Source organism: Saccopteryx leptura, chromosome 3 (assembly GCF_036850995.1).
Source record: "Saccopteryx leptura isolate mSacLep1 chromosome 3, mSacLep1_pri_phased_curated, whole genome shotgun sequence".
NCBI classification, from domain to species: Eukaryota; Metazoa; Chordata; class Mammalia; order Chiroptera; family Emballonuridae; genus Saccopteryx; species Saccopteryx leptura.
In genome coordinates, this window is record NC_089505.1 from 51,291,945 (window position 1) to 51,310,184 (window position 18,240).

Consider the following 18,240-nt stretch of genomic DNA (forward strand, 5'->3'; position numbering starts at 1 on the left):
AGTTGGAGGGAATGGAGTTAAAAGTTCCAACCCTCTAATCATATGGTTGATTTTCTTAGCTACCAGACCCTCTTGCAAAGTTCTCTAAAGGTCCCACCAGAAGTCGTCTCATTAGCACAGGGGTCCCCAAACTTTTTACACAGGGGGCCAGTTCACTGTCCCTCAGACTGTTGGAGGGCCGCCACATATAGTGCTCCTCTCACTGACCACCAATGAAAGAGGTGCCCCTTCTGGAACCGTGTCAGGGGCCAGATAAATGGCCTCAGGGGGCTGCATGTGGCCTGTGGGCCGTAGTTTGGGGACACCTGTTTAGCATGTATTCAAGTGTGATTGAAAGGAGTTCATTACGAAAAATAAAGAAATACTCCTATCCTAAAGCAAATTCCAAGGGTTTTAGGAGTGCTGTGCCAAGAACTGGGCACACAGACTAAATACATGTATATATTATATATATTTATATTATAGCATAATATATATAATACAATATATGTATATTATACTATACGTGCTTTTCCAATATATGTTAAACACCCACTATATTCCAGGCTGTCTGCTAGGCATTGAGAATAGGAAGAACAAGAAGACATGATCCATGTGTTCAAGGAATCAAACTGTAGGTGATTTTGTGATTTTCTTTAGTTGTTTGATATATTTATAATACTTATTTAAAGTCTTTGTCTAGTAAGACAAATGGACTTCTTCAGGGACAGTTTCTGTTGACTACTTTTTTTTTTCTATGTATAGGTCATACTTCCATTTCTTTGTATGTTTTAGATTTTTTTGTTGTTGAACACTAGATAATCATATTTCTCCCTGCCCTCAGAATTTGTTTTCGTTCTGTTGTTGGTATTGCTGTTTCTTTAGTGATTTTCCTGAGCTGATTCGGTACAGTCACTGTTCTTTGAAGTCTCTACTGAGCTAGCTGACCAGAGATATCTTTTTTTTTTTTTATAAAGAAATTTTTATTTTAATGGGGTGACATCAATAAATCAGGGTACATATATTCAAAGAAAACATGTCCAGGTTATCTTGTCATTCAATTCTGTTGCATACCCATCACCCAAAGTCAGATTGCCCTCCGACACCTCCTACCTAGTTTTCTTTGTGCCCCTCCCCCTCTCCCTCCTTCCCTCCCCCTGCCCCCCATAACCACCACACTCTTGTCCATGTCTCTTAATCTCGTTTTTATGTCCCACCAATATATGGAATCCTGCAGTTCTTGTTTTTTTCTGGTTTACTTATTTCACTCCATATAATGTTATCAAGATCCCACCATTTTGTTGTAAGTGATCCGATGTCATCATTTCTTATGGCTGAATAGTATACCATGGTGCAGAGGTAACTTTAAATATCTTGAACCAGTAGGTATCCTTCCAGCTTTTATGGAGGGGCTCTGACTTTGTGTGTTGGAGTTAAACCTCGGGGTTAGCCGGAAGTGGAAGATTAGGGGCTTCTCGGGTCTTCCTGAGCATACACACAGTTCTACACACCTGTGTGTAGCATTCTAAATTCCCAGGACAGTGTTAGACTTCTCAAAGCCCCTCATGGACATTTAGTCCTTGGTTTTTCCATTTAAGTAGTCCAGACTCTTATTAGCTCCAATTGGCAAAATTCCCTTAGACAACTGTGTTGTTAAACAATTGCTGCTGATTATTTTCAACAAAAAGCTGTGGATAGGTCTTTGCACACAGAATGAGCTCTGGGTCTGATCAAATAAAGACAAGCCCTGAAAATGGAGCTTTTCAGCAAGCTATCAAAGCAGGTCAGGTAGTGATAGTTTTCTAAGCCTGGGGCTTTGGAGAACTCCAAATTTATACTGGGCTCTCCGTTCCTGTTTGGCTGTTGATTTTCATAGCTACTGTACTTAAAAGGGTTTGGTTTTCAAGGCTACTCTGGAGTTGGGGACCGGGGGATTGGATTAGGACAAGTTAAAATACCACAGAGTTTACTGTTCTTGTTAAGAGTCAACTAGTTTTTCTGAATAAACACTACTTAGATTGTTACAAACCTTTAATCCCTACAGTGAAAAAAGTTGATTTTGACAGTATTTGCAAGTATTCTTGTTCTTTTTTGAGGAGCGAGTTTATAAAGGCCCTTCCTCTACCATCCTGGAAGTGCCTCTTCCCAGTCTTTTATACCTTTATCTGCATACATTTATCCGCATCCTGCTTCCAGTTTGGTCCAGTCTCTTATTGCTTGCTTTTCTATTATATACTGTATTTCTATTGGATCCTTAGAACTCTGGTTCCATGGCTAATGTACTTAAATGCTTAATTGTTCACTGTTACCTCTGTTTCTTGCCTGGTACCCTTCTCAGGTGCTCATTCTCTCACATCCCACATAATAAATCCTGTATTTCTCCTTTAGATATTAATATTTCTTAAGTTTGTGATTTAGGTCCCTTCTCATGTCTATTTTTCCTGATTACCCCATTGTCACTCATACTTTCAAATCTTTCTTTTCTAGCCTCGATCTTTCTCATAAGCTTTACATCTGTGTACCTAATTGTACTTAATGTAAATCTTTGTTTAGAAATTCTGTAGACATAAAATTCCATAAGTTCAAAACAGAAATCAACCTATTCTTTCTCAGTTTTCTCTGAATGACATTTCCATTCATCCAGTTGCCAAAATCAAAATTTTAGATCACCTTTGATTCCTCTTTCTTTACCCTACCCCCAATATCCAGTCAGTTACCTCTTGATTCTGTGCCCAACATCTTTCTCAATATTTTCTCCATCTCTACTGATAACTCTCACCTGAATTACACACACATACACTTTTCCTTTCTCTTCATTGCACGCCTTGCTCTATCCTAACTATATCTTGCCTGTGACAAGACAGACCATGTCTTGTTCTCTTTTGCTTGCAGGTTTCTGTATATACTGCAACATTCTTTCTCACTTTGCTTTTTTGTTGCTACCTCTGGAAAGCCTTCCTGTATTTTCACAGTCTTAGTCAGATTCTTCTGAACATAGAATTATCATACTGTAATTGCCTATTTTACTTTTCTTTATATGCAAAAAGAAAAACAATCACCCTTTATCTGGTTTAATGTTTATATATAGTTTTATAATTGAACTAAACCTCAATGTCAGCAGGAATATAGTACAAACACTGCTTCATGCTAGAATATATACTTCAACACCACGTGTTGCTAAGATTGTCAAGCTTTTTCTGTAAAAAGCGATATGGTATATATATTAGGCTTTCAGAGCTATAAGGTCTCTGTTGTGACTACTCAATTCTGAGTAGAGCCTATAGCAGAAGCTGCCCTAGACCATTATAAATGGGTGTGGGGTAGTCCAATAAAACTTTATTTACAAAACAGGCAGCAAACAGGATTAAGTATGAGTCATAAATCTATTCTGTGATACCAGTATACCATAGTTATTTAATCTCCTATTTTTGAAATTTGTATTGTCTTTAACTTTTCCACCATTATTAGTAATACTATCTTAGCATCTTAATATCTAAATCATCATATATATTGTTAATTATTTTGCCTATAACAAATTCTGAAAATGTAATTTCTAGGACTAAGAGTACATTCTTAAGACTTGAAGATGAGAATACGTTATTATAATACTTGCCTTCTTATCGTGACTATGAGGAATTTTGTTTGGTTCATTTTGCAGTTTTGTGGGATGGGGAAAGAAAGATGGAGTAAAAATTTAGAAAGAAGCAAAGAAAGACTAGAGGGAAGCTTATTGAGTTAATGATGGTGGTATAAAACTTTTAGAAAAGATATTCTAGGAAGAAAATCTGAAAAATTCTATAAATATAAATTTTCCTGTTCACGTAAACAAGTTATTTTGTTTGCTAGTTCTGTAGAGTTTTATTTAAAAATTTGTGTAACTTGAGTTTGAGATTTGGGAAATGGGGTTTGCAAATTACAAAATAAGCATTTCTTATTGAATCTCCTAAGATAGATACTCTTAGGCCAGCATGATTTTGACTGTGGTTACTAATCAGCTTGCTTAAGAAAAAAAAAGGCAAGAAAAAGAAGACAGTAAACTTCCCATTCTGGATGATGAAGGAGTCTAGTCAGAGCAGGAATTGGCAAACTACTATTCATGGACCAAATCCCTCCTGTTGTGAATGAAATTTTATTGAAACACAGTATGCCTATTCACTTAAATACTGCCTATGACAGCTTTTAGGCTACAAAAGCAGAGTTAAGTAGATGTATCAGAGATAGCATGGCCCCTAAAGCCTAAAATATTTTCTATCTGCCACTTTACACAAAAAACTTTGCAGACCCTGGAATACAGTAATGGTATGTGTTAATCTTTCTGTTCATTGAACATGGATCTACAGAAATAAAGTTAACGTTGCTATGAATAAACTAATAATATTTTAGATGCACAATTTAATTAAGAGACCAAACCCAGGTACTTAAAAAAATAGAAGGAAATGTGGGAAAATAACATAAATCTTGGAATATAGAGGACTTAATGTTTAGTATAATACTAAGTTCTGCAAAAGATTAGATTCAGAGCACCCAAGTACTGGCTGTTACAAAGGCATCTGTGTTAGTTATAGAGTCCTTACACATAGTTGGAAAGTAGCATTTCCACAGAGTTTTGCCATTGTGTCTTTAAAAGTCAGCAGTTACGAGGCCCTGGCCGGTTGGCTCAGTGGTAGAGCGTCGGCCTGATGTGCAAGGGGTCCCGGGTTCGATTCCAGGCCAGGGCACACAGGAGAAGCGCCCATCTGCTTCTCCACCCCCCCTCCTTCCTCTCTGTCTCTCTCTTCCCCTCCTGCAGCCAAGGCTCCATTGGAGCAAAGATGGCCCAATGGCTCCTTGGCCTCTGCCCCAGGCGCTAGAGTGGCTCTGGTCGCAACAGAGCGACGCCCCTGAGGGGCAGAGCGTCGCCCCCTGGTGGGCGTGCAGGGTGGATCCCGGTCAGGCGCATGCGGGAGTCTGTCTGACTGTCTCTCCCCGTTTCCAGCTTCAGAAAATAAAAAATTTAAAAAAATTAAAAAATTAAAAAAAAAAATCAGCAGTTACGCTGTGACAAGTTTTCGTGGAGCTTGCCTGAAACAACGTTGTTGTAGTTTTTGAATTAGGCAACATCAGTTAAATTGGAAAATTTAGACTTAAAATATTTTTGAAACCTATGTAGATAGGCTTATTTTCCCCAAAATAATCTTTATTCTTACTAGACTTCTTGCCTTAATTTAGTTTGACATGGCAGTAAAGGAGGACATTCAGAAAGTAGCGATATTTTCTTTCTTTGCATCCACATAGTGCCTAGAAATAGCTAGTATTCTAAATCCTTTACCAATCTCAAAAAATCATCTTGCAGTGTTCCACAATGGCATAGCTTTTGCTAACTTAATGAAAACATTACTTAAAAACTGTGTGGAATGTAGGAAAAAAGCCTTAGGACTTAAGTCATAAGTGCCTCTTAGCTAGGCCACTAAATCTGAGTCCCAGTACCAACTACCTACCTACCTCTGGTCTTCTTTTATGCTAGAGAAGCCTCTAGAGTAATGCCTAAGCCACTGATTTTATGTCATTTTCTCACAGCTGAACCTAATCCTAAGTAATGGAGTCAAGGTAGACTAGTTTATCAGGGACTATATAGCATGTGACTCCACACATTTTTGAGAAATAGAGCTGATGGAGGGAAATAAATAGGAGTGGTTTATATCTTTGTCGAGATAAAGCAATGCTATTACAGAACTACAAATTTTACCATAATAGAAGATGATGCTAAAGAGAAATTGACTCTCCCATTTATTTTCCCACATTCTCGAATTTATCATTTTGAATTTATTTTACCTCATTTCCCATCATTTCTGTGATACTATTTTATATTAAAGTCATTGGTGCTTTGCCAAGAATTTTTTGTGCTCTATTTGTTCTTCAGGTGGTTGTTCTTGAGGGAGAGTGGTAAGACACTGAACCATCATTAGGTGCTGGGGAATCAAAGGAAGGAACATCTGTGTGGATGCAGTATCTACAGCATTGCATAGGACTTCGGGTCATTCAGGGTAGGAAAGTGCCATAAGCTGGGGACATACAATACCTATACATTTTACAGTAACCCTGATGGTAGTTTCATTAGTTGTATTCAGAGTCCCTTTGTTTTTATAGATTTTTTTTTTCGGATAGTAAAGAATGTCATGCCATTTCTTTCTCCTAAACAGTTACTCTGTTTTGTAGAGCATTTGTTCATTCATTTAGTATATATTTACTTAACATATACTGTGTGTTTGTGCTGGGTCCCGGAGATATTATAATCATTTAAAAATACTACCAGCTTCCAAAGAATTTTCAGTCAAATGGGAGAGTCAGATAAGAAACAGTTGTTTACAGTACAAAATAAGAACTGAGAAGTTAAGGTTAAGGAAGCTGGCCCTGGCCGATTGGCTCAGCAGTAGAGCATCGGCCTGGCGTGTGGAAGTCCTAGGTTTGATTCCCAGCCAGGGCACACAGGAGAAGCTCCCATCTGCTTCTCTAACCTTCTCCCTCTCCCTCTCCTTTCTTTCTCTCTCTTCCCCTCCCGCAGCCAAGGCTCCATTGGAGCAGAGTTAGCCCAGGCACTGAGGATGGCTCCATGGCCTCCCCTCAGATTCTAGAATGGCTCCAGTTGCAACAGAACAACAGCCCAGATGGGCAGAGCATTGCCCCCTGGTGGGCATGCCGAGTGGATCCCGGTCGGGCACATGCAGAAGTCTGTCTCTGTGCCTCCCTGCTTCTCACTTCAGAAAAAAAAAAGAAAAGACTCACTGTCAGTACAATTTGAATTTTTTCTATTTGACGAATTCAGCCCTGGTCGGTTGGCTCAGCAATAGAGTGTTGGCTGGGCCTATGGAAGTCCTGGGTTTGATTCCCAGTCAGAACATACAGGAGAATCCACCATCTGCTTTCTACCCTCCCCCCCATCTCTCTCTCTCTCTCTCTCTCTCTCTCTCTCTCTCGCCCCCCCCCCACAGCCATGCCTCGAATGGTTCAAGTAAAATTGGCCCAGGTGCTGAGGATGGCTCCATGGCCTCACCTCAGGTGCTAAAATAGCTTGGTTGCAGAGCAACAGAGCAGTGGCCCCGAGATGGGCAAAGCATCTCCTGGTAGGGGGTTTGCCAGATGGATCCCAGTCTGGGCACATGCGGGAATCTGTCTCTGCTTTCCTGCCTCTCAAAAGAAAAGAAGAATTCAAAAACTGCAATATTTAGGAAATAGTACCATGTTGTATTTAGAAATGAAACTAATAGCCAAAGAATTTGCCTTTAATTGAAAATATTTTTTCATTGTGTGTTCACTGTCCAATCAGGTCTCCTTCTATCACCATTTATCCCCCCTTTTAAATAGATGATGTATTATAGGATTTTAGAATTGTGTACCTGAAACCTGTATAATTTTATTATCCAATGTCACCCCAACAAATTCAATAAAAAACTTAAAAAAAAAAACCCCAAAATGACTATATTCAACCATAAAAAAATATTTTTTACTCCTTTGATACTAAGTAGCATAATTGTGGCTAAAAATAGAAACTGAAATTGGTCTAACAGCAAGATAGTTTGTAATTCTTTAAAAGTATGAAAGTTAATAGTTCAAATCAGAATACTGCACTCAAAAGGTATTGATCTTATTACATTGTGACTTATCTTTCCAATTTTGCTCTACTTTATGTAATAACTTCCAGATTTATTAATTATGTTATAACTGTACCTTCGGAGTAAGATGAACTAATATTATTCATAATAAAAAGTGTAAACAGTTATTAGTAGAACATAGAACTATTTCTATACATTTTATATAAATCATTCTAAATTATATTTAGGAAATAGTAGTCAAATAGTTCCTTTCCTATCAAAAGAAGAAGACCAGTTAAACAGAATAGGATGAGAGTGGGCAAGAAGCCTGAGATTGTGTTGGCAGGAGAGTACAGTGATAGTGAGTGACAGCATGAGAAAAATGGACGTGTTCTTCCATCACTGCTGCTCTCCTGCTTGAATTAGATGAATAGCATGGACCCAAGGGGAACTAAGGACAGTGCTCAGAGGACAGGCACCACTTCCACACAGCTCCACCAGATTCATGAGAGTAAGGATGGGTCTGCTTTTTGTCGTTGCTGTTGCTGCTTAACCTTGTCAGAGATAAATTACTGTTTCTGTGGCACTTCTTTTGTGGGTTCTTACTCATATTACTTCATCATGGCTGTGCTGATTGTTGACAAGTCAGCACCATTTATCCCTCTGCACCTTGCCAGATATAGTGGCTTCCACGAAGTGTGCATGCTTGTTTCTTCTCTTGTTGTGTCTCCTTGTGTACCACTCCATCAAATAGGCAATTTAGATATTCAGAAGTCCATTACAGACAATTGATTGGTAGCGATTTTCTTTTGATTTTTGTGGGAGTTATTTTTCATTCTTCTCTTCCCCCAATAGCAGAACTCCACACACTGGAATTGTTTTTACTTTCTCTTTCACCTAGAACTGTCGTAGGAAAGTCTCTTGTTTGAAAATATTCATGCTAAGATATATTCATTGATCTGTTTAGTCAACTTTTAGTGAACTTTTGTGTCATTAACACTGTACCAAATAGTATTATAGGGCAATTCAGTGACATAAAACTAGTTAGATATTGAGTATGAAATGGTCAAACATATTTTCTCCCACAACTGCTATTTAAATCATACCATAATGCTTATATTTATAAAATGTTCCTAAATGTTTTATTGTAAAATGTAATTAATACAAGTGGCTTTAACTATGGGTTAAATTTATTTAACCCTTACCTTAGATAATCTGTGTTGTCATTAGAACAATTAAATGATGTGATTTTGAGCTTTGTATTATTAAACATTTTTAATGCATCTCCAGACTAAACTTAATAATGTGTTACATTTTAGGTCAGAAGACATGTCTTCATCTACATGGCATCTTTCCTTACCTCTATGTGCCATACGATGGTTATGGACAGCAGCCAGAAAGCTATCTTTCTCAGATGGCATTCAGTATCGACAGAGCACTTAATGTGGCTTTAGGCAATCCATCTTCCACTGCTCAGCACGTGTTCAAAGTGTCATTAGTATCAGGAATGTAAGTATATGATACCATTTTCTAAAATTGTTATTTATCTGTTTCTATTGCCATTCTAATTAAAAGAAAAAATATCCAATTAAAATATACTCTTCATTTTTTTTTTACTTCTAACCTGATTGAACTGGAGCAAATTTCTTGCTATAAATTTTTGTTACAATAAAATATATATGGCTAACAGTGGTTTTTTTAACCTTTTCCATTTATCTGCTTTCTAAAACTGTAAAAATTCATGTAACTCATTCAACAAATATTAACTAAGCACCTCTGTGTGCCAGGCACTGCTCTGATATTAGTGAACAAAATAATGATTTTTGTCTCCATGGAGGTTACATTCTAAAATGGGAAACAAGGCCCTGGCCGGTTGGCTCAGCGGTAGAGCGTTGGCCTGGCGTGCGGGGGACCCGGGTTCGATTCCCGGCCAGGGCACATAGGAGAAGCGCCCATTTGCTTCTCCACCCCCCTCCCCTCCTTCCTCTCTGTCTCTCTCTTCCCCTCCCGCAGCCAAGGCTCCATTGGAGCAAAGATGGCCCGGGCACTGGGGATGGCTCCTTGGCCTCTGCCTCAGGCGCTAGAGTGGCTCTGGTCACGGCAGAGCGACGCCACGGAGGGGCAGAGCATCGCCCCCTGGTGGGCAGAGCATCGCCCCTGGTGGGCGTGCCAGGTGGATCCCGGTCGGGCGCATGTGGGAGTCTGACTGTCTCTCCCCGTTTCCAGCTTCAGAAAAATACAAAAAAATAAAAAATAAAAAATAAAAATAGCCCTGGCCGGTTGGCTCAGCGGTAGAGCGTCGGCCTAGCGTGCGGAGGACCCGGGTTCGATTCCCGGCCAGGGCACACAGGAGAAGCGCCCATTTGCTTCTCCACCCCTCCGCCGCACTTTCCTCTCTGTCTCTCTCTTCCCCTCCCGCAGCCAAGGCTCCATTGGAGCAAAGATGGCCCGGGCGCTGGGGATGGCTCCTTGGCCTCTGCCCCAGGCGCTAGAGTGGCTCTGGTCGCAATATGGCGACGCCCAGGATGGGCAGAGCATCGCCCCCTGGTGGGCAGAGCGTCGCCCCATGGTGGGCGTGCCGGGTGGATCCCGGTAGGGCGCATGCGGGAGTCTGTCTGACTGTCTCTCCCCGTTTCCAGCTTCAGAAAAATGAAAAAAAAAAAAAAAATTAAAAAAAAAAAATAAAAATAAATAAAATAAAATAAAATGGGAAACAAAATAATCAATAGATATAACGTGAGATAAATTTATTTATTACATGATCGTTAGTGCTATAGAACAAAAGATGTAGAGCAAGAAAAGAAATATCAGCAGTGTAGGGTGGGCAAGTAGACTGGTGACAGTTTTTAATAGGGTAATAAAGGGCAGGTCTTATTGACTAGCAGTTTGACATTCGAATAAAGACTTGAATGTGAAGGAGTAGGAACAGCATGGAGGCAGGTGGCTGGAATGGAGTGGGGAAAGGAGTGTAGGACAAATGAGGTTAGAGAGACATGAGAGGATGGAGATCATGTTGGCCAATGGTTCTCAAAGTATAGTTTCCGTGCCATGGTTTCCAGGATTACCAACATCAGCTTTACTTGGTTTGATAGCCATGAGAATGTACCTCTCAGATCTCCAAATATAAGAAGCATGATTGAACAACAGCCCCAGCTGCTGCACCAAAATCCATCTATCATCTCTTATTTGCTGAAGTTCCTTTCCATAAACTACTCCCAGTCATGACTAAGCATGGCGAGGATACTAAGGCAGGCCTGTTCCTGGGAGACACCTGAGAACTCTGACAGCCTTTCTGAATTTCCATCAGTCACACTGCATAGATGACACTTCCACCAATCGTCCCTATATCCCTCTCTCTTTTACTTGGGATCAGACCTGTATCTAAGTCTGAGGGCTGTCTCAGCCTCTCCTGGGTCCCTCTTCATTTTCTGTCACAGGTATTTTCCTTAATAAGTTTCTTGTACATTTTGACATCTACTTCTCAGAAGACTTGAACTAACACATCTGGAAACTTAATCAAAATACATTATTGGATCTAACCCCAGACCTAATGAATCAGAAACTTTGGTGGGCCCAGTATTTTGTTTTAGTAAGCCTTTTTGGATGATTCTGTTGCATACTAACGTTTGAGAACCACTACCATAGGCTGTTTCAAGGACTTTGACTTTTACTTGGAGCTGTTATATGATTTTGAGCAATTATGATCTAGCTTTAACTGGAAAAGATTACTTTAACAACTTTGTTAAGAATAGATTATAGAGGAATAAGGATAGAAGCAGGGAAAACATTAGGACACTGTTTTATTAATCTGGGTGAAAAAATCCAGTGGCTTGTGCTAGCAAAGGACATAGTGCAGGGGAAATAGCAGGAGAGTAGTAAGAAGTGGTCAACTTTTGGATCTATTTTGCAAGTTGAGTCAGCAAGATTGGCTGTCTCATTGGATGAGGGCTTTGAGAGGAATCAAGGGTGACTACAAGAATTTGAGTCTTTCTTGCTAAAAGAGAGGAGGGTGCAGATTGTGGAGCAGGCTGGCAGGAAAGATTTGGAGTTTATACTGAAACATAATGAGTTTGATATGTCTATATGAAATCCCAGTGGAGATCTTAAATCTGTATACTTCTACATAATCTCGGCTTTCCCCTGGACACCACAGTATCCTTTTAATTGAATTCCCTTTTACTCTTGACTCCAAAGCCGCAAAATTACTCTTCTCATAACGTAAATTGGATCCTTTTAAAATCCTTGAGTGCCTTCATATTGTTCATAGAATAAAATTTAAACTTCTAACCACAGGCTATGTGATCTGACCCCTGCTACCTCTGTAGCTTGGCTCACTATGTTCTCTCCAGGAGCATTGGTCTTATAGTTTCTCAGCTTTGCCAAGCTCTTTCCCACCTTTGTGTATGCAGTTTCCTTGCCTTGAGTTCTCTATTCTTCTCCAGTCCTTCAGATCCTTCACTCCTTCAGAGTTTTCTCTTGACTTCCCTACTTAAAATCGATTATTACTAGTATTCTATATCTCATCTATTCTGTTTTCTTTAGCACTTAATAGAGTTTGCAATTATTTTTTTTGTTTACACACTTAATTTTTATTTGTGTCTCCCACTATCAGGTACGCTTCATGAGAAAAATGACCATGTTTGTCTTATTCGTCATATATGCCTAGCACCTCGTATGGTGTAGAGCAGTTAGTTGATAGGGCTGAATAACTATTCAGTTGAATAAATAAATGAGGTAAAAGTTCACATCTATTTATGACAGCAACAATTATGTTAAAGGGAATCACTAGCTTTATATTCTAACTTTTTTATGTTTAATGGTTTCTAAAAACTTCCCTATATGTGTTCTTATTTCAAAGTTGAATCTTCAAACAGCCTAATGAAATGAATAATCACCAATCTTTCTATGTTTTTGATGGATGTTTGTTAAAGGCATTGCCATAGTATTTTTGAGTTGCAAGTCTGGTCACCTGGGGCAAAAGATGAGCTGTTGTTCAGCCTAATTAATGGCTGCTGTTTTCCTTTTTCTCCTATTTCAGTACTTTTTGGCTTTTTTTCTTACTTAGATCTCCTTTTCCCTTATCATACATTCTAGCTCCTGTGACTTCTTTACTCCTTCAGTACTCCCTACTTCTTTATGATAGACAAGGTTGCATCTAGCCACCAAATTAAAATTTGTACAAGGTTTAATTCCGGTCTTCCTAGGCTTTGCATTATCCTGAGACTGGGCTAACAGGCCATGACATGAGCTTAGACGTGTTTCTGGGGTTCCTTGCCACTTGTGTTAGGAGCCATTGAATCAGCTTGGACTGCTGGTAACCCTACAGATAATGAAGTCCACAATATCCTGTCTTCAGCCCTGCTCAGCTCCTGTAGGCTCATACTATGGCTTCTTTTTATGAATCAATCCATCTCATATTTGGTCTTCCCTCATCCTGCTGCCTTCCTTTTTTCCCAGCATTATCGTTTTTTTCAAAGAGCCCTGCATTCTCATAATGTGGCCAAAGTAGGACAGCTTCAGTTTTGATACTTAGCTACCATGATTCTACAAAATATACTATAATGAGATTCTCAGTTAATTCAAGTTAATTGAGATTTTTCCCTATTTGTTTTGATTTTCCTTCTCATTGTTATATTAAAGAACTAACTCTAATTATTATGTATAATTTTTTAAGCGTAAGAATACCCTCTAATTGTTCTTTATTCTACTTTCTTCCCTACAAAGAGTCTCCTTGTTGAAATTTTTTGCCAACATCAATTAAAGCCAACAGTAGGAAATAAGGATTGCAGGGTAAATTATACAGAGGTTTTCTTGGCTGAAAGAAGCAGAAAACTGAATTTCTTGAGCTTTCAGGCTATAATTTGGCACAATTGATAAGAAAGCAGAATCCTAGATTTATAAAGAATTTTAGAGGTTTGATAATCTTAATTTATAGTCAACTTTTGAAATTATGAGATTCTACATTTAAAAAAATAAAGATTGTTAACAAAACAAAGATAACATGGACCACATCAATGCAGAATGCAGATTTAACCCCCCCCCCCCGCATTTATCTGGCTAAAGATAAGTCATGTCTCCATACAAAGAGTTATATTTATCTTTATGAAAAATATCATAGGAAGATTAAAGAGTTGAATTTTGGCAATGAGAGAGATTATTATTCATGTAATATGTCTTTCACCCTCTCTTCATGGCAACAAAATGGGGTGAACAGCAGCAAACTAGACAGGAAGTGGTAAGTGTTATTTTAAAAAAAGCAAAGAAGGGTGGAGCAAAGATGGGGTAGGTAGTGATAGACGGAGAAGGCCTTTCTGAGGAGGTGGGTTTAAGCAGAGACCTGAGTGAAGATTGAAAGCAAGTCATGCAAAGGTTTTGGGCAAAGCTTTCTAGGCGGAGGAAACAGAATGGGAAGTTATTTCTGGAGTCAATTGAGTTAGAGGTGCTGAAATGTTTAGAATGGCTGGAGGGGAAAGGAAGAATGGTATGACATAAGATTGGAGTGAGTGGCAAGGGTGACATAAAGAGCCTTTTAGACCATGGTAAAGAGTTTGATTTTTTTAAAAAAAAAATAGAAATTGCTCTATAGAAGTCATACAGATGGCTTTAAGGGCTGAAACTGCTTTAAAAAAATTGTTTAAATGAACCCCAAATAATGACTCCACTGCCAAATTTCTCCTGTGTTTGATGTCCACTAGACTGTGAGACATGACAGAGAGAAGTTGTATCCTAATAAGAAGTTTTTTTCTAGTTTTTCAGTCTCTTAAATTTCTATTTACAAACTTTTCGTAGGCTTCATCTGAAAATAGGTATACATATACATAATAGGTATATTGTCTCTGCTTAATGAACTTGCATAATTAGTAAACATGATTAAGGAAAGTAATATAAATGCTGTTAATTAAAAGACTTTGTAGGTGAAGAGCTTTAGTTTTTGACAGAAAAAAAAGAGAAGTGAAAGATGGTACCTGAATGAAAGGTCAGAGTAAGGAGGAAATAGCCAATTTTAAGGAGTTATAATGATTGAAATTAATGTGCAAAATAGTTTGCTGCTCCTTTTTTGTTCCTAGTTTTTTTTGGGGGGGTTTAGTGATATTTTAAAACTTTTTAAAAGAAGTAACTTGGTTTCAATATTTCATATGTTAACCTGTGGTAGGTTTAATTGCCAACGAGTTATTGTTTGATTGGGGGGAATTTGAGGATAATATTTAATACAAGTAAGAATTAAGCCAGCAGTCAAATTAGACAGTATGTTACATTATTTCATCTCTGAATGATAAAAACAATTTGATCTTTTTTTTTCTTTTATTTCAGGCCTTTCTATGGTTATCATGAAAAGGAAAAACACTTTATGAAGATCTATCTTTATAATCCTGCAATGGTGAAAAGGTACAAAGTTAAATGAAATAAAAATAACTATCTCCTAAATATTTTAGTAATAAAAAGAGAAATCTAGAATAAAGTCTTATATAGCTTGTAGCGTTATTAAAGAAAGAGAACATAATATGTGCACATTTGAGTAGGAAGGCTTTTTTAAGGGTAAAGGGGCTTTGGTTTTTATAGCCCCTAACTGCTTCTTACTGTCTTAGATTTAGAGTTTGTGGAAGTAGATAAGGAGATCTGATAGCTGCCATGTATGATCTTAGTGCCCTGCTGGCCAGACCAGATATTCAATACCAAAAGAAGTCAGCTCTTCAGTTTCCAAGCAATGAGAAATGTGTTAGAGTGAGGCCAGGGAGACAGGCTTCTGAGATCTGACAATCCTTTTGACTCCTTATTAGTCATTAGTGAAATTTTATATACTGGATTTTTTGTTTTTGTGTCTATTTGCTTTCCTTTCTTCTCTCATTAAGTCTCTTTTATGACCTATAGCTTATTCTTTCAATTATCCTAGAGCCTATGTTATGGAGGGTGGGAAGAGCACATATAGAGAAGACTTCAGTCATCCTCTAGGGTTCAAAACAAGTGTTTTCATTCCATGTGGTGATGAGCCAGGGGAAAGCTTTGGAGAAGTTCTGAGTGTTGTTCTTCCAAAGATGCCTCTCTGCCAATAGGTACTAGGTTCCAAAAGGTAACCTTTTGGTAAGATACAAATTGGATGTTTCCCCTGGGACAGTTTAGGTACCAAGAGAGGCATCACTGAGGAGATGAGGTTGATGCTAAATTAGGCCATTGAGCACAGTGAATCACAGTGGTTATTGCCTTCTCTGGTAACCAGTGAAAACTACTGTTCTCTATTACCTGCCCCCAAACAGCTTCTGTTACGTGGGGTACCAAAACAATTTTCAAGAATAGGCACTTAAGGCAGTGATGTTTCTCATACCAGTTTTCCTCTAGTCACACTTTCTCATATCGATGGAGCAGTCTCTGTGGATCTTACCCTCTCTTACGTACACAGTGGCAAGAGTAAACCTCAATCATTTGTTTCTCTTTTTTATCCCCAGTTGTGCTAAGGGGACACCGGGAATAAAATTTGCAGTAGTCTTTTATAAAGTATCAGTTATAGTTCTGCTTGAAATATAAATCTCCTGTGATCTTGATTTCCATTTTCCTTAAACTACCTATTCTCTTGACCACACCCTAGAACTTGTCTCACCTTCTGAGATTTTAAATGCAGACATCTTGGTTTCTACCTCAATCTTCCATTTTTTTAACAAGTTTTTGAGATATAATTTAGACGTCACAAAATTTGCACATAATATGTGTACACAATTTAATGATTTTTAGGATATTTACTGAATTGTGTACCTATCAGTTTTAGAACCTATTCATGGTTCTGGTAAGATTCTTTGTCTCTTTTCTATCTTTTTAACTCTGGCCCAAGGTTTTTAGCTTTTATACTCTTTGGCCCTGCTACTATTATCTTCCTATTTTGTAGCCTCCTCCTGCAACTAATTTTTCTTTCCATCTTAGATTCTATTCTTTATCTTTTCACCTTCTTTTTCTGCCAAGTGAAACTATTAATTCTGGATTATCCATTTATTTATGTACTTTCTACTAAATTCTCATTCTGATTACCGCAAAAAACAAAAATATCACAGTATATTGATGCCACTGTAAATTCATGATCTTCAGCTTCACTTGGGTCATTCTCTGACTTGCCTTACTTCTACTTTTCCTGATTCAGTCTCTCCTAACCATTCTCCACCCTCTTTACTCAGTTGTTAAGTCCATCCTGAAGCTTTGCCTCCTGGCCCAGAGAGAAAATAGAACCCATCAAGCTAGAACAGTGGTCGTCAAAGTGTGAACTGGAGATTTCTGAGCCCCTTTCAGGGTATCTGCACAGTCAAAATTACTTTCATAATAATACTAAGATGTGATTTGCCCTTTTCACTCTGGTCACTGGTGGTGGATAAAAGTGCTGACATCTTGGTCCCAATCAGGGTAATGGCATCAAGCCACAGACCCCCACCCCTTATTCATGGGAGATATGTTCCAAGAGCCCCCCCCCCCCCAGTAGATGCCTGAAACTGAAGATAGTACCAAGTCCTATACAGTATGCTATGTTTTTTCCTCTACATACATATGCTTTATGGCTTCTCTTTGGCATAGCTTAATTGCCAGCATAACTACTCTTGCTCTTTGGAGCCATTATTAAGTAAAATAAGGTTTACTTGAACACAAGCACTCTGATACCACGACAGTCAGTTTGATAACTGAAACAAGTACTGAGTGACCAACAGGTAGGAGCATATATAGCATGGATACTCTGGACAAAGGGATGATATACACCCTGGGCAGGACAGAGCAGGACTGCTAGAGATTTTATCGTGCCACTGAGAACAGCATGTAATTTAAAACTTAAGAGTTGTTTATTTCTAGAATTTTTCACTTAATATTTTCAGACCATGGTAAGCGAAACTGTGGATAAGAGGGACTACTGTAGTAGTTGCTGTATTTTTCACTACTAAATACAGATGCAAAAGATAAAAGCCAGTTTTACTTAAGAGAATTTATGAGGGTATTGTAAAATTATTAATTTTATTAAACCTTGACCCATTTATATACATCTGAATATTTTATGTGACAACGTGAAAGTAAGCATGAAACTCATTTTCTGTGTGTTTAAGGACTATAAATGAATGTCTCAAGGAAAAAGCACTTTTTATGACTGTTTTTAGTTGCAAGCTGAACAAACCACTTTTTGTTAATGGAAGCAATTTTAACTTGAAAGAACAACTAATAATTAAAACAAGTTAGGCCCTGGCCGGTTGGCTCAGCGGTAGAGCATCAGCCTAGCGTGCGGAGGACCCGGGTTCGATTCCCGGCCAGGGCACACAGGAGAAGCGCCCATTTGCTTCTCCACCCCTCCGCCGCGCCTTCCTCTCTGTCTCTCTCTTCCCCGCCCGCAGCTGAGGCTCCATTGGAGCAAAGATGGCCCGGGCGCTGGGGATGGCTCTGTGGCCTCTGCCTCAGGCGCTAGAGTGGCTCTGGTCGCAACATGGCGACGCCCAGGATGGGCAGAGCATCGCCCCATGGTGGGCGTGCCGGGTGGATCCCGGTCGGGCGCATGCAGGAGTCTGTCTGACTGTCTCTCCCTGTTTCCAGCTGCAGAAAAAATGAAAAAGAAAAAACAAACAAACAAAAAAAAAAACAAGTTATAGTGATTCAACTATTTAACAGATATCTTTCCAAAAAAATGAACAAAGTGAGCCTGTCACCTAAAGAAGAAAACTCATAGTATTTTTTGCCAAAG

At 38.8% G+C, this 18,240-nt stretch overlaps 1 protein-coding gene across 4 annotated transcripts in view; it reads left to right on the top strand.

The window, feature by feature from the left end:
- REV3L (REV3 like, DNA directed polymerase zeta catalytic subunit) overlaps positions 1-18,240 on the top strand; it is a 178,709-nt gene that overhangs the window by 40,725 nt on the left and 119,744 nt on the right. For all 4 annotated transcript variants that reach the window (XM_066373454.1, XM_066373456.1, XM_066373457.1 and 1 more), the window contains 2 exons: positions 8,867-9,056; positions 14,859-14,933. In XM_066373454.1, the coding sequence (XP_066229551.1) occupies positions 8,867-9,056; positions 14,859-14,933 (265 nt within the window). The remainder of the gene's footprint in view (positions 1-8,866; positions 9,057-14,858; positions 14,934-18,240) is intronic.